This window comes from Crassostrea angulata, chromosome 9 (assembly GCF_025612915.1).
Source record: "Crassostrea angulata isolate pt1a10 chromosome 9, ASM2561291v2, whole genome shotgun sequence".
Lineage (NCBI taxonomy): Eukaryota > Metazoa > Mollusca > Bivalvia > Ostreida > Ostreidae > Magallana > Magallana angulata.
Genome location: NC_069119.1, coordinates 29,083,390 through 29,106,425, shown reverse-complemented (window position 1 = coordinate 29,106,425; position 23,036 = coordinate 29,083,390). Strand labels below are relative to the sequence as shown.

The 23,036-nt window shown below is 31.5% G+C and overlaps 1 protein-coding gene across 1 annotated transcript; it reads right to left on the bottom strand.

Moving 5' to 3' along the window:
* Nucleotides 1-6,518: 6,518 nt before the first annotated feature.
* On the bottom strand, nt 6,519-16,462 carry LOC128163573 (multiple epidermal growth factor-like domains protein 10). Its single transcript, XM_052827200.1, has 6 exons — nt 16,380-16,462; nt 16,229-16,290; nt 15,981-16,134; nt 10,092-10,156; nt 9,838-9,981; nt 6,519-6,903 (listed from the first exon to the last, which is right to left on the bottom strand). The coding sequence occupies exons 1-6, from the start codon at nt 16,460-16,462 to the stop codon at nt 6,704-6,706; spliced, it is 708 nt and encodes a 235-aa protein (XP_052683160.1). The 3' UTR covers nt 6,519-6,703.
* Between the last annotated feature and the right edge of the window lie 6,574 nt (nt 16,463-23,036).

Sequence of the window (23,036 nt, the reverse complement as noted above, 5' to 3'; positions counted from 1 at the left end):
CTGTATTGACTGTCTAAAGGAAGCTGGCTGGTCAACAAATTAACCATCAGATCTACATTTACTTTTCAGATATGGTATTTGTTGTTTATCAATTAGAGGAATATCCAAATATTTCAGCTCAAAAGCTTGAATACTTCGTTATCATTATATCGAGCCATCATCATGGACCTCCTTAATCTCACTTACAAAAAGAGCTTTGTATAAAGATATATTCAAATTTTAAAGATAAATTTTATTAATTTTTTTAATTACAAAAAAAACCCCAGTTTATTAATGACCATATTATATTTTAAAATGTTAGGTAGATGTTATAAGTAAATTGGTGTTTATCCAACCTCCTGAAGTGATTTGCAATGAAGGAGTTAATGATAAATTAATTGCATGATTAAATTTCATGGAAATGTGCTAAATACCTTTTAAAGACCGCCTACACCCAGAGACAAAGTCACAGTCTTTTTTGCTACAAGAACAAATCATCTGACAGTCCTGTCCATATGTAGGAAAAGTGCATTTTGTTCCACAGTTGTTTCCTTTAAATCCTACCACACAGGCTGTTTTGAATTAAATAAAACATATTTAAAAAATGTACACATGAGGAAAAGCATTGCTATGGTTTATCAAACAAAATACTGTATGTACTACTCACGTATGCATTCCTTCTTAGTGTTGTCCCACCGATAGCCAACACAACATGTTATACTTCCACCAACGACTCTACAATGATGTTTAAAAAATATCTAGTTAAATGCGAAAGTTGACTGTGTTTTAAAATAATGAACTTTTTTTTAAAATGAATATTATCTAAGCACCTACTTTCCACATATGTTGCAAAATACAGACGGCAAAATGTTGATGAACAAGACAAAAACAGTGCTAAACTTAACTTTAAAATCCATTTTTCTGTTTTATGAATGCACATTGATTCGTTCATAAAATATATGTCAACTCACTGACGTTTCTGATATTATAAGTATTTTATTTTGTTTAGTTTAATCGGAGGGAGAATATTGTATTTATTCATCATAAACAAAGGTGTAACCCGCGATAATTATCATAGATTATGAAACATTTAATAATAATAATCAACTCAAAGGAGTATTAAGTTGTGTAAAAGTTGAGCATATAAAGGTTAAACAGCTATACACTCCTTGATTATTATCTTTGATATTGGTTGCACTATGAAAATCGACATTAGCAATGTCAAGATCTAAATAAGTGATTGTTTGGTAATATCAGATCATGATGTATGCATTCAGGTTACACAAATGTGCACTCATTGATGATAATCTTCGATTATGGCTGCATTATCGTACTTTTCATTATCAAAGTCTGGATCAAAATAGATGCTTCCTTGTTTTGGATGTTACCGTGTGAAATTCTAATGTATGATGGTGTTTGCTGATGAAGTTTCCGGTTGTTGATCCATATTTGCAGAATTTGATATTATAGAATTTAACCTAGTGTTTAAATCTTACTGGCGTGCGACCAGTTCTCGCCAAGTACCATTTCTCGCAAATACATTGTGACGTCATTTTTCGTATATAATATTTTGTGTTGACAAAGTGACGTCAATATGTACTGGCGAGAAATGGTACTCAGCGAGAACTGATCACACACCAGTAGAGTTGTTACCCATGAAAGCAAAATGCTAAGTACACTTAAGTGAAAATTTAAACAAACTGATACAGGTAAACTGTAGTCCAAAATGGAAGAAAATGCAACTGTTAGTTCAATAGTCACATTTAATGGTCATGCGATTTTTCCTTACTAAGATGCAAACATTGTATAAATATACATATTTATCAAAAAGCGTTCACGTGTATTAATGAACAATTCTCCAAATTAAAAAAAAAAATGTATATATACGAAGTAACACTGTGTATTCGGTACTTTCCTATATGGTGAGTATATAGGATATATTATTGATAATAACAGCCACTATTACAATATATGCCAATAATTACATGCATTTAACATTTTTTATTATGTTTTCTCTATGTGGCATTGCCCTTCTTGTAATGTGTGTCATTATCTCCTCTATCCAACGTTGATATAATTTTTGAAAGATAGAAACAATTACTTAAAGTAAGTGAACATGAAAACATTATCAAGGGCTTAAATTTGTCTGTTTGATGTGTATAATGATACCTGAAAACCATTTAGACACAGCTTTCCTCAGTAAGAAGATATACCACTCAGAATGACTAATTCTTGCAATCCATGAGCGCTGCCATATTGTTAAAATTATTACCTCCCTGCTGGGTTATCTCTAAGCATCTAAGAGAGGGCAGCACCGATGCTGACGTCAGTGAGACACATTGCATTTTTACACACGTTTAGTAACAAAGATGAAATGCAATCATCAAAATGTGAATTGAAACTTGAAATGGATGTAAAGAGTTGTCATTTTGAAACAGGGTTTATGGAGGAAGATTTCGGATCTCAGAATGATGCATTCCCACCAGCAGTTAATGTGACATGTCACTATAAAATCGATTGTGCCTGGCCTGGATCAGTGTTATTGTGACCTAGTTTTTCTTGCACTCGGGAATTTCTTGATGTGTTGTTATGAGTTTGAACATAATGTGTGCTACATAAATGAGCACACAAGGTGCATTGCTTAGCATCCTTATACTTTAAAAATCTGCAAAAAAATCCTTATCCTTAAAACAAAGCAAACAAATTTCTAGAGCATTAAATAAAAAGTAACGGTAAGAAACCCCACAAAGAAAATGAAATTACATTTTTATATATATTTTTTTAAATCTATCAACAGCATTTTATTTATGTAATTTTGACTGCCACATCTCCGTACAAACATCTGGAATGCGATGGTCTCATATTTCACAAATTATTTATTCATTTTTTGCACAATTCATATATAGTTACCTAAGGATCATTTATAGAAATGTACAAAAACCTTGTCCACTTATGCTCATGACAGTAAAAAGTTTTGCTTCCCATCCAGGCATAATTTTTCTTTGTAACTTTTATCAACTCAATACTGGCCCAGTTCTAACACTGACCCAGTCACAGCAGCAATGTGGCTTATCTACGTCAGAGAACAGATGCATGCTGGGGAAAAATGGATTACCTCCATAATTGTTTCACTGAGAGTGTTTAATTGATAACATTTCATGATAGAAATAAACAAAAAGGTTACAGACCTCATTTTTAAGTCTCAAAGGGCTTTTAAAATTTATTAAGCAACAATTATTTTTTTCATGTTCACTTCCTTTAATTAAAAGCATGACATACCACAATATGATAGAAAACTATTAATAATGAATTCAACTTATACAGTTATGGCTCATTCATTTTGATTTTTATACAAACTTTGCCTTTATGTAAATGCCCCAATAAACATATACAATATGGTTGTTATACCTACACAATTTTGTATAGTCTTTTTGATAAATACACCGATACTCCTGTCAATTATTTAGTATACTTTCTATATTTTAACAATAAAGAAACTAATCGAGCAGTAAGCCGAAAAATCAATCGGATTTTTATTTAGAAAAATTGAACCAAATGTAAGGGATATCAAATACATGTACAAAGTTTTATATTTTTTGTGTATCTATAAATCATATGTTAGAATAATTGTATTCCTATCAGTCCATTGAAATAATGTAATGATTTGAAGGCCGAATCCAAACATTGCTCTCGCGCATGAAATAATACTGTGGCATGTAAAACGTTTACTTTGGAGACTGGATACAGCAATATCGATTTTGAACTTCGTAATGTAAACTATGTTCAGCTGGGTTTTTTTCTCTTCAACAATATAAATCAAATAAATGATAATTGATTTTTTTTTAATCTAGAATATACCCTATTAAAACATGCTTAGAAACAAACATGAGAAAAAATGTTGTTAAAAGTAATAGAACTGTTATTATTTTATTTGGCATATATATTAAAATAGAAGATGGACAGTTAAATATTAAATTCACCGCTTTAAAAATTTCTGAATCAATGTTTTAATTTGTTTAAGTCCGATAAGAGCATACCTTTTGGAGCTAGAACTTTTTTTGTTTGATATTGGTATTATGCAAGTGAGGAATTAACTTTGATATGCTCGTGAAATATGTACTGCATGCCTTCAAAACAAGAATCATTGTCATTGATTGTGACATTACCGTTGAAACCTGCGGTTCTAAAACCCACACTCTTGTAGTGCTTGCTTTTTGTAGACTTGAAAAGTTATGAAATCCAAATTTAAAATTTAAAAATAAAGAAATATTTCTATTTCTGAATAAATGTATTGCTAAAATGATTGCAAGTTCTAAGATGTGTATTTGTAGGTAACATAGCAGGGTCAAGTTTATCTTCCCAAGTCAAGAGTTTTTGATCCGCTCTGTGTGGATCAGAAATCGCTTACTTAAGAACATGGGTCATGTTGATTTTTTTTTATTTTTTGGTTTGGATTAAACGAATTTTGAATCAAAAAATTAATCTGAATAAAAGGATTATATATATTTTCCCCCAAAAACTCTTAAAAAGTTACAACTTGTTATACTAATTTGAATTTGTAAAAGGACACTGCATGTCGAAAATAGTTCCAAAATACAACATGTAGCATTTTTTCTCAAACTTATTTAGAATCTTGAATGAAATGCGTGTTATCAACACGATAAACATTTTTTCTCCTTATATTTTATAAAGCAAATTGTATAAAACATTGCTAATGAATAAGAATATGCAGAGGAATACTGGATAAATAAATGTAAACATGTTCATGCATATATTAATTAATCCGTAAAAAATTCTGATACAGCTGTTGAAAAAATTAATATTTTTCTTCACAAGTACATATAATCTGGCACTGGGGACCATGTGTAGGAAAAGGACACTTGTTGACACAGTTCATCCCAGTATATCCCATTTCACAGGCTTAATTAAAAAGTATATGCTGCATATTTTACGGACGAAATGTTTTGAAAATAGCCAAGATTGCTAACTTTTAGGAAACAATGGTAAACAAATGTTATAATTCCTGATCGTTTTCCTTCTTCCCAGAGAGAGTAGAATTGTTTGATATAATAAAGTGAAATTAATATATAAATATACAATTGTGTTAGAACTATTTGCTTTGTTATTTTTCAAAGCATGTACACGGTGTTTTTTTTTACATGTTTCCTGTATTCACTGGATCGGATCTATTAGTGAATGTTTCAACAATACTTATGATAAAATTAAGATAGAAATTAGTTTCTACATTATTAAAATTATTTATATTTGAATCTGCGTTTTATCAATAACTATAAAGGTTGGTTGTTTATAATAATAAGCTGATTGTGATTTAAATCATACTATGTAAGAAAATATTACACATTTTTAGTAAAAACCATGTATTTTAACGGGCAAAATTAATAAATTAGTCTTTAAATTTCTTTCCGTGTGAGGAACAACAACAATATTATAAAACTTATTTTAAAAGCCTAGGGTTTTGTATGTAATCAGCTCAGAGTAAATTGTGTCTGTGCATTCAATACCTGTATTAGCTGTACTAGCGTTGTTAAGCAATTCTATATTGTTACCATCATATGGTACATGTAGTTTTGACAGAAAATAGACCAATACAGCTCTCATTGTCCGAGCTCAGCTTTTATTAAACGTGTTTAGCAATGGAGAACATTTTTTGATCCGCCTTTGGAAAAAACTCTCAATAAATCTTAAAATACTATATGTAGTTGCGTCTTTTTTTCCAAGATCGATTAATTTTATCAACGTCGAACACGCTCTTCTTCTTTGGAGATAGAATTATACTGGTGACACAAATCAACGTTTACAGCTTTTAAGCGCTAATAAAATCAAATGTATATTTTGTTGCATTGTGTTCTCTTTCATTCTAAATATATATTAGGGATGCAGTTCGATCTAATGTATATTTTGTTGCATTGTGTTCTCTTTCATTCTAAATATAATTGGGGATGCAGCTCGATTTAGGTGTTTGACTCATAGAGTGATCATTATATTTTTTTCTCAATCCTGGTGTAATCTTCTGTCACAGATGAAGTTAAACATGTTGTGACGTACTGTTTTTGATTTGAATTCAAATCTACATGATTTGAACAGATTTCTTCATCTTGTTATAAAAAAAGTAAAGTCTGACTTGATGAATCATATTTAGATGTGTATTCAATGCTGGCATTGTTTACTCTTTAATGACTGCTGAAAAAATAAAGAATATATAAGGAAGAGTTGTTGCATTGCACATGTTTGTTAGAAGCAAACCTATCAACTTTCAAAATGAATAATTCAAACGATAATAATGCGTGTCTTGATACCATGTACAAAAAAAACGTATAAATTTTATAAACATTTATTAAAAACATTGTTAATTAAAGATGTTTTAAAGGTTTTAACTGAATGTTGAAAAATGTAAAGATGTGTGATGGTACACCAAGTTTTATTGCATCGTTATATCTCTTGACATAAACTTGCTTGAGCGGCATTTCCTGAGCATGCAATGAAAGAAGCATAATATCATATAATATCATTTCAAATTGTTTTTTATTAATCATGGTACAATAAACAGTAAACTTGATTAATAAGTCAACCAATATCAATCTACTTTAAAAGTTCAATAAAACATGAATGTTTATGTATTAGCAACAAGACGACGAAGGACAGAAGCGAAAAACTAAATGACACATATCATCTGCATAGCAAAATAATTTTCGGAAAATAGTCATTATTTGATGCTGTAGTAAATATTGGAGTCGTTCTCTTTATTGGTGTTTTCCAGCCGGTAGGTAAAAAATATAGCAAGAACGATGAACAAAGCAACTGCTGCAGGAACACCGATTCCCATCATTAACATTGACTGCTTTCTATTCGTCGATAAAACTTCTGTGTTAACAGCTTTTGTGGGGCTATCTCGCATCTGCGTTTCTATACAAATAAAAAAACAATGGTAGGTAATTAGGTAAAGAAGGAAAATGTGCGATCCTGTTCTTAGACATCTTATTTCAGATTTGACAGGGACGTATATTCATGTACTAGCGGGACGTGATTTCCTATGTCATTTTTAACTTCATATATCTATGATGTTATCTGATACATGTAATTCGTTATAAAACCTTTGAAAAATATCTTGAAATTGTTCTATGATTGTTATTTGTACTTTATAACCCTAATCTGATCCTAATTACGACAGAGTTTTCAAAACCCCAAGACCCACTTTGCACCTTTTCCGAGAGTACGTAAAAATTAATGTTTATTTCCTTAATATCTAAATTAGTTAACTACATATGATTAAAAAATGTATGAAAAGGATATTCTTTTTAACAAGAGGAAATAAATAATCTCATAAATTACGACATCTTTTACTTGGATAAAACAGAGTTTTAAAAACATGTCAAGGCTCGCGTGATGGTTTGGGAAGTAAACATGGCAAATGTCGAAGTTGCCTATCCCGTTAGTATATACGTCCCTGGATTTGATAAACAAATTTGTAGAATTGTCTTTCTTTCTTAACCATGTGGATGCTTCATTCAAATTTTAAATAGTTCAATTTGTATTGACAATTTAAACAAGTAAACATCTTGTCCAAGGGTTAACTTTAGGCTTGTTTTATGTACCTGTCATAATTACAAGCGTTATCGCCAATTAACGTCTAAAGCTCACAGTCTAGTTGTTTCTTTGATTTTAAAATATGAATTTAAATTTTAAATTCTTAATTTTAAAATTTAATTTTCTTCAACATCTATCTTCTGTATCAGGCATTTTTTTCTGTGATAATGTACACTTAATTGCACTTTAAATTTAACATAGACGACTCTAAGTAACGCATTACTTGGGTAAAATAAACTTTATTCATTCAGACTTAATGTAAATACATAAACAAGGTAAACGTCCAGGTGAGAACTACTGGTAAGCTGAAAAATTCCATATACGAGGGTCAATCAAAAAATACGAAGACAATGCGGCTGTCTATCATATATTTTTCATGAAAGTCATACTTAACAGATTAATCTGTGCACCAACACTTATGTTATTGATATGCGAAGTTTTAGTCCATTTGATGAAAGGGTATTTTTGTTACCCCTTAATAAAAACAACATGTTTTGTCACCACGGCGCACGGTAACGTTCAAAACAAGACGTCAAAATTAAACACGCACAGTCTATAGATATACCCCATCTTTATATCACGCTTAGTCTCTTGTGCCTTTCTTCTTACAATTTAAAATGGCACTGAACCACTTAACATCTTATTTGCTCATATTTGCTCGAGAATCATAAGTTAGTTCTTCAATGTTTTCATTTTCTAACCGTGTATATCTTAGTTTACAGTAAGGATAACCCTGAACGTCGGTTGACGTTACTTCTTTTATGACCAAATATTTACAGATATTCTACTCTCTTTCGGACTGTTTTATATTCAAAATACAATGACCACCACCCCCACACAATTTATTACAGTTAAACACAAACTTGCAAATAATTGTTGACTTATTTTTTGCACCATTGAGCATTTTCACAGCTTGTATCGGCTTTTTCCTGAGTTAAATCCATTTTATTTGTACTTCTCGTTGCGCCGTGACGTCAGGCGACGTCGATGTTTTTAGTCAATTCTAAAGAGGACAATCTGACTTTAGTTGCTAATATCTGTTCGACAAAACAATATATCCCATCATTATTTGGTACATAGAATACCATGACTATACTTAATTTGAAGTTTCAATATAATTTGGTTTTAAGCCAAATTTCTAGAGATAATACTTTCAATATTATATGGTTTATTTTTGACATAACACACATTTTGACCGTGCGCCGTGACCGCATTTTTGCAGGATTAAATTTTAAATAATTCTTAGAAATAAAGAAATTTATTAACTTTTTTTCTTGCAAATTGTCTGAAACTATTGCTAAATTTTGTCTACCAAATTTAGTAATGATATGACGTTAAGTTACATAGCTATGACAAAAGTCTTCGTATTTTTTGATTGACCCTCGTATGCAGGACGTTCGTGACATCGTAGTTTAAGCTACATATAATACCCAAAAATGGAAGTTAACGACGGCTAAAGCACAAACAAAAAATCCCCAACAGTTGTGACATATAAAAAACGGCAATTATTAGCTTTGATAAACCGAATTAACTTTTTTTTTATTTTAGTTTGATAACACCTGCAAATTGCTTTTTTGATTAAAATAATCAGAGCATTCATTTATAAGCAAGAGGCAAAATAAGGTCCCTATACACTGAATATCTTAAACAATATTTCATAGTATGATCATAATTGAATATTTTCGCTAAAGATTATTACAGTTTATTGTTGCGAGTTTGCAAAATGTGTATTTTATTTTCTGTCATCTTTTATTAAACGTGTTTCTACTATTTGCCTAAAGTTGACGTTACATTGTATAAGTGTCTCATATTAATTGTGTGACATTTTGATAATTTGATATACTGTATACACTGTTACATGTATTCTCGCCCAATCTATTTTCGCCATTCTTTACTTGCGAACGGATTAACACTGTCGTTAAATCGCCCATCATAAATAAGATTAAAAAGAGACATTTTGAGACATTGGAATTCGCCCAGTCTTAAATTTGACCCCTGACAACGAGGGCAAAAGCTTCGAAAATAGACCGGGGCAAATATTTTCCTGCATTCAGTTATTGAATATAATATCCGATTATCTATGAAACAGGAGTATTTACCCCCATTGTCGCATTTCAATAAGTATATCTTTTGAATATGTTCACACCATTTGGTGTTACATTTTGACACGTAATCAATTATGTGTCTCTTAATATGTAGGCTAAATAAGTTTTGACTACTAGTCTTTTTCTATGGGTCGTTTTAAAATTTTACCATATTTTGATGAATGTTCTTTACACCCATCGACAGGATCGCATTGTGTCTCTGTACAGTTACACATTGACTGACAGTCCACACCATACGTAGGGAAATTACACATATCCTCACAGTTATGTCCACTGTACCCCCTGTCACAAGCTGAAGTTATATGATAGAGGAAAACATTGATAATCATTTGAAATTTATTAGAAATGGACATTTGTTGTTATACTATGTTAAAATGTATAGTTAAGTGTAAACATATTGACGTATGCATGTCGTCTCCTCTTTATTCCACTTAAATCCAATGCAACAGATTTTAGCGCCTGTTTGCCTTAAGTAAAAACATGAAAATAAGAGAGACATCATTTCAAGCAATAATACACGCCAATTATGTCTAATAATGTATTATTATTAGTATCTTCAAAAAAAAAATCAAATATTCGTTATTGCACTACTGACTCTAAAAAGTACTGAAAGTGCCATTTTTTACTGATAATTTCTGATATTTACTGATATCGTACTGTTAGTGCTGAGAATTGCTGATATTTACTGATAATTTTACTGCTGTTACTGATAATTGCTGTTGGTTCTGATATTTACTGATATTTACTGATGCTTTTGCTGTGAGCTCTGATAATTACTGATATTTACTGAGATTTACTGTTGGTACTGAGAATTGCTGATAATTACTGAGAATTACAGGCAAGGGATTTTTAAGAGATTAATTTTAATTACTGTAACATGCAAATTATATTTATTTAAAATTATCGGTAAACAAATATTTTTTTAAAAGAAATATGTAAGATCTAACTAAAGTTTTATCAACAGTAACTTCTTTTTTACAACCACAAAAATTAGATTTGATTATTCTTCTTATAATCTGCTTATTTATTTCAATGCATATTTTTTTCTGTTTGTTCTTGTTCTAGGTTTTATTTTAGCTGATTAACACAATTCAGCACATAAATAAATGAATGTAGAAATTGCAGAATTGCTATATATCCCATCCCCGTGCGCCAATCCACTCGATACTACAGTGTTACATTGTATATATAGAACAATCCATAGTAAAAAAAAAAAATTATAAAGATTTTAACCACTTTATGTAATTGATAAACATCTATCTAATGATTCTAAATTTTGAGCGATCAACTATTTAATTGAACCGTGTTAAATATTTATAATTATAAACATAAGATGTTTTGTTCCCGGCCATAATCACTCATTTTGTTTTCAAAATAAAATCAAACACTTTTGTTTCACATTGTATTTCCCGGCCATTTATATTTGTTTATTCTGAGGCTGCAAGACATATTTACAGGTGGACAATTTTCACACCTTGCCACGGTCACTCTGTCGTGTATATATTCTGAAAGCTGTCTGTTAGTTCTGAGGGTTTTCTTGATCCCAGACATACAAAAGAATCTTTTCAGCGACTGCCAGACATATACACAGGTGGTCAATTTTCACACCTTGCCGTGGTCACCCTGTCGTGTTTATAGTCTGAGTGCTCTCTGTTAGTTCTGAGGTTTTTCTTAATCCCAGACATAGAAAATATTTTTTTCTGCTTGCTTTTAGGCGTGGAGATTAAATATCTAAGCGTTCGTAGATTAAGGAAAATCAGTTAAATTGTGTGTCTTATTTTCAAAATTATATAGCCGCTGGTCATATAACCGCATACAAGTGCATGAATAAAGTATTAATGAGAGAGAGAGAGAGAGAGAGAGAGAGAGAGAGAGAGAGAGAGAGAGAGAGAGAGAGAGAGAGAGAGAGAGAGAGGTTTTCAATCAAATCGCTGTTGCAATCGGTGGTTATGATACTGTAATGGGACATAATCATGCTTATGCCTTTCTGCATTGACGCCTCAAAATACGTTATAATAGATTATCTGAGAGAGAGAGAGAGAGAGAGAGAGAGAGAGAGAGAGAGAGAGAGAGAGAGAGAGAGAGAGAGAGAGAGAGAGAGAATTAAAGCATGATAAGCCGTAACACTTTTTCACTATATTAAGCTGGTGTTCTTTGTAGTCTTAGAAAAGTTTACACTCGAAATCTTGTTTAAAATGGCGGTTGTGATGCTGAAATAGAACTTTATCGTGCTAATGCCGTTATGCCATTTTGACTCGGAAACTCAAATTTTAGGACTAGATAATATATGCGAGCAAGAGAGAGAGAGAGAGAGAGAGAGAGAGAGAGAGAGAGAGAGAGAGAGCAGGGTGGGCAGATTTACAATAATAGAACTAGATCATGACAACATTACTTAGCCGTGCAACAGAAGATATATTACATATGTATTAAAAGAGAAAGAGTGAAAGGTCGAACAATCAAAATTATTCTTCGCCGATTGTTACCCATTTTGATTTCAGCAAATAGTAGGAGAGAGAGAGAGAGAGAGAGAGAGAGAGAGAGAGAGAGAGAGAGAGAGAGAGAGAGAGAGAGAGAGAGAGAGAGAGAGAGTGATTATTTATCCAACTTTTTTTAATCAATTGAATGCGGAACAAATAAGATGATGAATATGAAAATCATTCTAATACGTTATTTATATTGTTGTCAATAAAAATAATACTTTTCTCTTTGAATAAATATTCTCAAGATCATGGATTCCTGTATACGGATATTACGTAATGTCATACACAAGGTGCCAGACTGACAATTTACAAGGTTGAATTGCGACATTCAAACCTCTTGATCTGCTGAAAGTATGTATACTATACACAGATACTGCCTCGCTAATCTTTCTGTGAAGTAAAACCTCAAAGATATTATAAAGTCCTGACCGGGTATCTCTCTATTTTGAAAAGAAAAAAAATCATGTTAAGAAATATGAGGTTTTTCATTGTTGAGAAAAAAATGTCCACCGCATTTAGAAATTAAAATTTTTGTGGAGTCTGCCTTAAGTGTAAGTACCAATTTTTGACCGGCTTTCTAATATTGTCTAAAATGTGATCTGTGAGTTTCCGAACTTCAAAAGAAGCTAAATATCAAATAAATAAAACTTAAGAATATATAATTAAATAAATTGTGTTAAATCTGAAATATGTGTTATTTAATAATTACTCAGCTATGTTAAGGAAGGTCTAAGAATTCTACCACGTGTGATTTAGAAAAATTTGCATAAGCCCCGCCCCTTATTCATGAGATTTTACGAGATATGGGTATAGACCCCTTCACGATAACTGCGGTACTGCTATCTTGCAGGGCAAAATGATATACTTTGCCGAAATTTCAGTAGGTAGATAATTAAATGACGTAAATGAAACAATCGACGTTACGTCATATTTCACCAAACTATGTCATTTTGCCCTGCAAAAGAGCAGTACCGCAGTTACCGTGAAGGGGTTAATTTCGGTAATTAACAAACATCTACAAAAATGAATATGATTAATTATTGGGTTTGAATGGTTCAAGAAAGGTGTACTGAAATAAAATCATAAACTATTCTTTATATCTCGCGAAATCATGAAATTCCTAAGTCGTCTGATGACGTGTCGAGGCTGACTACGTCACATCGGCGCTTGCAGCTGTGATCAGAATAAACATGTGGACTTCAGTGATATATCTCGGAATTTAACTCGTTTACAACCAGCGTGGACAGAAATCGGCATAGGATTCAACTGAACAAGGTAGGATTTATCTGTACTTCCCCTAGGTATTGTTTTATATTATTTAATATTGTTGGATGGAACGGAAACGAAGTGAAATTCCTCGGCTTCGATTTTGTTTACTTGTTTACATTTGTTTTTCATGTAATATTGTGTTCAAACATCAGTTTGGTGACTCAGTCAGGCAAAGTAACTGTTCTGCGTTCCGCTAGTTTTGATCATAAAGAGCGTTGAGGCTCAATGTAGCTTTTTACTGGTCTCATATCGCGATAATATTAGATCGCATTTCCTCCATGTTCAAAGTACACAATAAAAAGGCCATGGCCAAACACTGTATGTGCTAGCACTACAAAGATTACTGTGAGGATCTGGAATGATTATAGACAAGATTGTAAAGTTGTTTAAGTAAATCGAAATGTATTATTTTATTCAGCCTTCTTTTATGAATATCTAGTTAATTTTATTTAAGACAAAATTAAAGTGTGTTCAAACTGAATTTCCACACATTTTAAAAAATAAACATTTGATTATGCCTGTTGTAATATCACTGAAATTGAAACCGCCATTAATATGTCCAATAATAGAGTAATGTTTCATTTTCATGTTATCTTTAACACAATAGCTTGCTAATTATGACACATTATTCATTTTCAGGGTTACTTAGGCAGTAGATGGTCCACTGAAAACACTTAATTCTTGGGATGTTGATAAAAAGTAGGTACTCTATTTTTTTTATACAAATGTATATAAATATTTCTTTTACTCACTAACTTCAACTTCATGCATAGTTTGTTGTTTTTTAATATCATATTGATAATGATACTAATGTAACCTATTATAATAATTTGCATTGATATCTATTGAAATGAAATTTGAAATTGATATATATTCATCATTTCAGGTATTGGTTTTCTTATCAACTGGACTACCTCCAAATATCAAAAAGACAGAAGAGAAGAACATGTAGTGTGCAAGAAGAATTGTCAATTTCCATAAATTACACATTATGACTGAAAAATACTAAAAATCAGAAAACACTAATCTTGTTCAACAGTTTGTCACAGAAAAGCAATCTCTATAGTATTTGTAAAGTTGATTATCAAAATAAATTCTTAATAATATTGATATATTGTTTCTTCTTGCTTTCTTTAATTAGTACTAAAATATCAATTATGATTAAAAGTAAACCTGATAATACATTAAAAGAATTTATTCACCAGCATAGTAACATAAATTATTATGAAACATAAATGTGTAAATTACAAACTCAACACTTAAACACACCCCCCCCCCCCCCCCAATAAAGGCAACTGATGAAATTATTTTTTTCCAATTTCAACAATTTTATAATGATGATTGGTGTGAACAGAAACAACATTTTAACATTATTTTAGTGAAATTCACAGCGTTAAATTATTTTAAGAATGAAAATTAAAATCATGATCTTAGTCAGTGTTGCGTTTGAATTTCACGCAAATGACGCTGAAAGTAAAGTGGGTCAGATAAAATGCAGTAGTGCAAGGGCATACACTTGATCAAATATATTGAAAATTTTCATGTCTTACCATTGTATCCCTATTATATCAAAAAGTGCTGGGAGCTGTATGAAGTCGCTACGCATTTCATATAAATAAGCGTTAATTGCGGGAAATCCCAGTAAATTGCTGTTCATATGTACTGTTTACATTGAATTTAATAATTGTTCTTACTTGAATATTTTAAGCTCCCAGCACTTTTCGAAATTTTGAAGGTTCATTTTACAAGTTAGAAACAGAAATAACTATATTTGTTTATGTTATGCCCTTGCACTTTGCATTTTTTCGTATTATTCCTGGTTCATCTATTTTTAGCAGTATCACGTGACAGGGTATTCCCAAGAGACTCAAAAATTGCTCATCCGATAACAAATTATTTAATTTGTATAATCGATAAAATATCACTTTGTTTAACAAATGTTTGGAGTAGAATACTAAGATTGTTCAAAGGCTAACATTTTATGTGATAAATATCGCTATTTTTGTATGGACGCCCTTAACATAGCTGAGTAAAAGACAATGTTTTGGGCCTTAAAATATTCTCAGTAATTATTAGCAATTCTCAGTACCAACAGTAAATCTCAGTAAATATCAGTAATTATCAGAGCTCACAGCAAAAGCATCAGTAAATATCAGAACCAACAGCAATTATCAGTAACAGCAGTAAAATTATCAGTAAATATCAGCAATTCTCAGCACTAACAGTACAATATCAGTAAATATCAGAAATTATCAGTAAAAAATGGCACTTTCAGTACTTTTTAGAGCCAGTAGTGTTGTATGTATTTGATAAATGTACTAATATTCGTTATTGTAAGTATTTAACTAATATACATATCCTAAATCATATCATTTTAAGATATTTACAAAATGTAATGGCTATTTGGAGACTTCTTTTTTCGTTCAGGTCTAAATAATTATATTTTGTTATCATCATTATTATTAATTTTTATCAAATATGAGTATGGGGGGGTCTGCACGTGTATATTTAATTGCATCAAATGTAAAATTAAAAAAAATACCCTTTACAAATGTTTCCTCCTGTTAAATTTGTACAGCCTTCTACATGGTGACAGTATGTATCTTTACAGTTGCATGTTGACTGACAGTCGTTTCCATATGATGGGTAGACACACTTGGTGTCGCAGTTTCGTCCAAAGTAACCAACCTTACAGGCTAAATTTATGAAATGAAATGTAAGGATGTGTTGCTTTGTTGAAGATATTAAATGATTGTTAATTATATTTACGTACGTAGCTGCAGTACTTACGTATACAACGCTTTTGTATTTCGTCCCAATAGTACCCAGAACAGCAAGAAGTTCCGTTTCTACTATAACAGTGAAATATTTATATAGTATTTTTATTGCATTCAAAATTGAAAAATTAAAACATACTATGTTAAGTGGTAAGGTCACTTACTTCCCACAAAGTGTCGCATTTATAAATTCAAAATTCCGAAGGATTAGCACAAATAAATAGAAAAAAACCTCTGTATTATTCATTGTTGTTTGTTGAAACTAACTATTTCAGTAAAAGTTTAGAAATTATATATACAAATATTTTGTTTATTACAAAAATTCCTTCCTTGTTCCTGAAATTCGGGAATCAATTAAATTAGGATGTAAAGTTTTGTATTTGGTTTGATATTAAGTACAATATTCAATGTTTACAAGAACTTGTTCCTGTTAGATGCTTAAACATCGATTGAAAATTCTAGAAAATTAACTGGATGTCAGAACTATGTAAGTCCTTGTGTAGATGAATAAAAGTTCGGCACATACTTAACAGATGAATGCAGTTGTTACTATTATTTGTACATTTATGATCTTTGACTGCATCTCTGCAAATTCAAAACCTAACTGTTCACCTCGAAAAGAATTTGGTCTTAAAGATTTCAAAGAATTTATATCATAAAGCGCCAATTAAAGAAACCAAACAAACCTTTGCAGTCAATATACATTATGATCTCTATGTTATATGCCTATTTTACGTTATTTTAATTGAACAGTCGGGTAATCACTGCCCCGCAGGACCTGACATGCATTGTTCTTGATTCTTTTTACGCATAGGGTCAACTTGACCTTCCCTTGGTGCCAGCTTTACAATAGAAACAGCTGCATAATTTTCATTACATTTATTAACGACTTGAACAAACATATACAATCTTGCATTACTCATAACTGTGATGGACATCAGGAAATTGGCATTAATTGGCCGCATTCCATAAATGTACAATCAAAAAATAGGGTCCAGGAGGGATAGCTGGCATACCGACTAATAAGTACTGGGCAAAACCAGTGGCCCTGTGTTGGTCACAGATGCCCGAGATCCCAAATTTAGGTACAAGACATTAGGGACCGAGAGATGTGCGAGCACATCTGTATACCCTGCTTCCGGTGATTGCTACTGGTCAGCAGTACTTTTACACCCAAGTACTCCAGTGCTAAGCCTCCCCTCCTGTTACAAGAGGTGGAGGGGGCCCCAGGCCTGCAGGCTTGCCTACGACCCCAATCGAAACTTTTTCAAGTCTTTTTACTTGACTTTTATTACACATTGCCATAGGTTTGATACTTTAGACAACCTGTCTACCCAACAATGTGCCCGCCAACTTGTCTCATGGCTGGGCAGGGAAACAACAAGCCAGATGTGCCCACAACCCTCCCACTCATCCCTCCTGACCCGCCCCCTTTAATACAATGCGACAAGGGTTTTGAAAAAGGTCTTATAACATTGTTGCTACTTGAAATAGACTACAAGATAGACATGTTAACCACTGTCACAATAAGTTAGTTCAATCACAAATCTTAAATCAGTGTTCCGAACTGGTTTTGTGCACAATATTGGATCAGCTGTCCTTACTGTGCATCATTCCCTATAAGCTGAATTTCCTGTTGGTACCTGTTTGTTGTTGAATATCTGAAAAAAAAAGATCTGACAGCAGATTACTGTAATTTGGTGGTATTTTCATTAGCCAGTGATTGCATTGGCTAATGACGGATAACTCATATATTGATGATAGGTTTGGGATATTTTGGTAGAATTTTCCTAAGGTTTAATGGAATATATGAGATGGCATGAAGGAATGTACCAATCATTAGTTTGAAATTACATATATGAAAAAAGTGGGTGGGTGGGTATTTGATGCAGATCTCCAGCCTCACTCTGTTGCTGGATGGCGGAAAAGGAAGTGCTACTTAATTAATTAACTCGTACCGATATGAGTCTTTCTCCTTTTCGATTATAGCCAATTCGTTCCACTATTAGTTTTAACGATATTGAAACGTGCTTCCGTCAATTAAATGAGATTAATTTGGTATAAGGGCCAATTAATATCTGCCTTATTTTCAATGTCAAAAGCAGATACGAATCTGTTACGTGAATACAAAGTTGGATTTAATCAATTTAAGCAATCACAATAATTGTGAATGGCATTTCAGCGTAAGTACAAATTAAACAAATCAAATCAACTCTATTTTATTTATATGCAGCCTGGCAATACATCGTTTGTTTTGAGCTTTCTTGTATTCTTTAAGGTTTTTATCTTAGAAATATCTCATAAAAGAAGTTCCTATTGTTCAAACCAGCTGTATATAAATGTTCATTGTTATTTTTTGGTGATCCATTTATCCTACTGAATAAGCAGTCGCATTCGTCAATGTTTCCCTTATACACCTTTATACACGTTTAGCATATTACGTTTTTTTTTACGATCTAACCTGAAAATCTCATATCCATATCATGAATAGATTTGCATACAAGTATCGAACATTGTTAATGAATCAGAGCCGGACGTATCGTATTCAAAATGTAAAACAAACATATGAGTTAAAATCATTTCTGATCCTTGTGAAAAAATGAATAGAATCGGTAGAAGAATTTTATTAGAAATTTCTGGACACCATTCAACAGAAAATTGTGTGACCATAAGCAAGAAGTGGTTGAATTTTTTTGCAATGAAATCAGAAACCAAAGGTAAAATATCCTTTTCAAAATCATTATTTATGTTTAATGTACAAAACTCAATAAAACAATATTATATTTCCATCAGCCTCTACAAAGTGTATGATAACACGGTTTCGCCCGTATGGTAATGCAACTCCCACTATCGATTGAGAAAAAATTCCTCTGATCAATATGACGTCACAATAAGCAGTATGATGTCATATTTTAATCAAAACATGTCAATTTCTACTTTATCTCTGGTCTAAATCATAAAACTAAAGGCATAAAATGTCACTAGAAACTCTTCTAACTTAATATATCTTCGATTTCACTGTATTCAGTATAATTATCATTGTTGACGTCACATGCATATTTTGTAGAGAAGATCAATGTCGGGAGACAAATCATCGGAACACCGTGTAAACAATGCCGAGATAAAACTTATTTAATACTGATACACAAGATTTAAATGAATGTCAGTTTGGATATACAGTACCGATCAGACCCAACCTAACAGAAAGTAAACCCCAACTAAACCCTGGGTTTACCTTCTGGGTTTGCTCTGGGTTTACTAGAGTGAACCCAGAGTAAACCCAGAGTTAACCCCAAGTAAACCCAGAGTGGACACAGAGAGTAAATCCAGACCAGAAGTATACGTACTCTGAAAGCAGACGCTACATGTGTATTCGAAATATACAAGGGACAGGAATAACAGGCAGTAGAATGATAAGAGAAAATACAGGCCTGCTTCACACTTTAGTGCGTATAGTTGACTCCAAAAGCAGTTCTCTAGTAAACCCAAAGTAAACCCCTAGTAAACCTAAAGTTAACCCCGAGTGGACCCAAATTTTCAAAAAGTAAACCCAAAGTAAACCCAGAAAATAAACCAGGGGTTTAGTTGGGTTTTACTCTGGTGTTAGGTTGGGTCTGATGGGTACTGTAATCAGGATAATACGGGCATTGATATTTTGTTCTATTAGCGAGTGTTATAAGGTAAGCAGACAAACATTTATGTGGCTTAACCGGCCTTTCCTCTGTCAGTGTGTACAAAAAAAAGGCAAAAGTGTAATTCTACCCCGAATATTATGAAAGTTGAATTTGCCATATATCGAAAGCATATGACCTAAACAACTTAAAAATTGCTGCTAGAATCCTGTGCTTCGTCAATGTAAATTAAAAATACGTAGTATGTTCAATTAAATTGAAGAAGTCGAGGGGGTTTCCCATAATTAAGGACACTATTTATTTATTACGATTAACATAGGATTATAGCTGCAGTGATACTAGTAAACATGAACTAACTGCCGATCGAAATAGTGTGTCATACATCCAAATGAACTTCGGGGTAGTGTTAAACTTTTTGATTTTTTGTTAAGGTAAAAATGTTATCTATTTTTAACTGTCACATGATACCACGGCACGACATCTTCAAAGATCGACCTGATTCCGAAGTAGAAAAGTAATATCATGCCGAAAACATTCACTTCATATTGATATTCAGCACTGGTTTCATCAAATTAAAACTTTTTAAAATTGATCATAATATCGACAGTCATTAAACTCGGAGTTGCCTTAACCTACTCGTGCTGTTTTGGTTTTGCAAAATGTGTTGTTTAAGATATTTTTTCTTTACACTATGTATACTATTTTAAACGTAAAAAGCCTTATACATTTAATTAATTTACAAGACCTACATTATAAATTTTAGTAACAATGGCCTAGTATATTTAACTCCTTTTTTTCATATTTTACGTAAGAAACAGTTAAGCCCGAAATAAGTAGTAGATATTTATCAATTTCACATAGTATATCCCCCACCTTCTGTATTGGTAATATTTCCGGTGAAACTGTTTGCTGTTGCGTAGACACTCTTGTATATGTAGCTAACTGAAGAAACTAAATACATGTACCAAAAACACCAAAATTAAAACATGTATTGTTACACATGTACATGTTTACATTTGGCAAATAAAATGTCCCATTTCATAACCAATATTGAGTTGTGTTGAATAATTATGTGATAGCAGCATGTGAATATAAATGGGTGCAAGTTATATTGTTGCCTTTTTTCCTTTTAAAGGAGAAATGTTTTGGCTCAGTAATAAGTACTCAATAATTAGATTAATATCTTATCAGAAAATTGTCCACACTCGCAGCTTGCAGTCAGATTAAAGAAAAAGGAAACATTGTGCATAATAATGATTCTTTGCTAAGTATATATCATAGAATCTACTGAATTCAGACAATTTACGTTATAAACATATTTAAAGAATTGCACCATTGTTGCAAAATACCATCTAGAGATCGGCCACAGTCAATGATAAAATTGCAGTCTTCTTGCTAACAAGGCATTTGACAGTCATGTCCGTATGAAGGAAAAGTGCACTTGTTATCGCAGTTATCTCCTGTATATCCCACTACTCAAGCTACATCATAAAATGATTACATCTATTTTTTTTTATTCTCCTTTCAAATTTAAAAAGACAAAAATTCAAATTGTTCACGATATCATTTACAATACCTGCGTACGCATTCCTCACTAGTATTGTCCCACTTGTACCCAAAACAATATATAGTTACAATGTTATGTTGAATTCATTTATTGTCAATGGTTATTTTGTTTCACGTCAACCTTTAAAATGCATTTGACTTACCTTCCACTTATCTTTTTAGATGAAGATGGCATAATGCTGACAAACAGGACAATAACAATGCTTAAATCAACTTTGGATATAATTTCATCTGGCACTATTTTACAGTATAAACACGTTTATCAAACTATCATATACAACATTCATAATATTAATGTGCATATTTTAAACCATGGTTTACGATTCATATTCCTTTGTTCCTTCCAAATACTAGCATTATAAGATTCTAGATTTAATATGTTACTTTTAAAAATCAGGAAACTTTTTTTTTTTATTTTAAACAATTTTAATTGAAAACATTCTTTATTGTAAGACTGTTTATTTTTCTAAAGGAAAACCACATAAGTTTCGGAGATAGTATTTTTAAAAATTGAAATAAAAGTTGTTGAAATATAATTATAACAAAAAACATTAGTAAATTATTTACCTCATTGTAAAACTGGTATGCACCAACTGATTTTTTTGCCGTTTATTAAGAAGTTACAAATGAGGAAAAAAATAACTCGCACAATCGAGATTGACGGTTTGTAGGTTAGATTGTTAAACACCACTTTGATTTTTTTTTTCAATTAAAATAGATCCAGTGTTCTGTGATGTCATACTTATTGTAAAACTTTGAATTCTTTAAAATTTGTCAAAGAAAGTTTTATATATTTTATGTGAATAGAACCACATGAAAGTAACTTGAGTTACTATATTCAAGATATTTTCGCAGCTTGATTTATTTCTTAAATTTCCAATTTGTTATACATTTTATTTATGCTAAGGGGATATAATTCTTTTTCCGACTGTTATATCAGTTCTATGTCTAAATGTCATAATTTTTCTTATCCCGACAATTAATGTTAAAATGCATTTGCAGTTTTACTTATATGACACAGCTGACAATAAAACAAAAACAAGATAAACAAGTGTCTGCCTACAAATATTTAAGGAATGAATTCAATATTTATTTGTTTCATACGATATAAAATGGTTTGGGGCAGTTTACACTTTATAAACAGCGAAGCAGTTTATAAAAAAGCGTAAACTGTTTTAAACCATTTTATATCGTATAAAGCTAAAAATTATTGAATTCATTTTTTAAGATTTAATTTACTCCTTATTGTTAATAAAAACGGTTATTTGACCTTTAAAAAGACATTAAATTGTATAAAATTCAAACGTAACATCAGGCGCATTGATACGTTTTTGACGTTAGTCTTACTATAATGTAAGCAACATTATTTATAAGATACATATACATACATATTGTGGACAGATAATTAAAGATCAATTTGATTGTAATATATTTTAATCAATACACTACAAACAGGAACAAACAAGAGATAAAATGTGCAATTAATATGATAAAAACAATAACAACATAATAACAAATATAATCTTATGATCAAACATGCCATAAAAACAACAAATCAATTTATCAACATTATATAGCTCTAAAACATAGTTCTTTGAATTTGATGGGACTTATTTATTTAAC

Coding starts and splice junctions, on each gene's coding strand:
- LOC128163573 (XM_052827200.1), bottom strand. CDS start 16,462: ATGAATAATACAGAGGTTTTTTTCTATTTATTTGTGCTAATCCTTCGG. Junction 16,135..16,228: donor AATACAAAAGCGTTGTATAC/GTAAGTACTGCA, acceptor TCATAAATTTAG/CCTGTAAGGTTGGTTACTTT. Junction 10,157..15,980: donor GGAGGAAACATTTGTAAAGG/GTATTTTTTTTA, acceptor TTTTTACTTAAG/GCAAACAGGCGCTAAAATCT.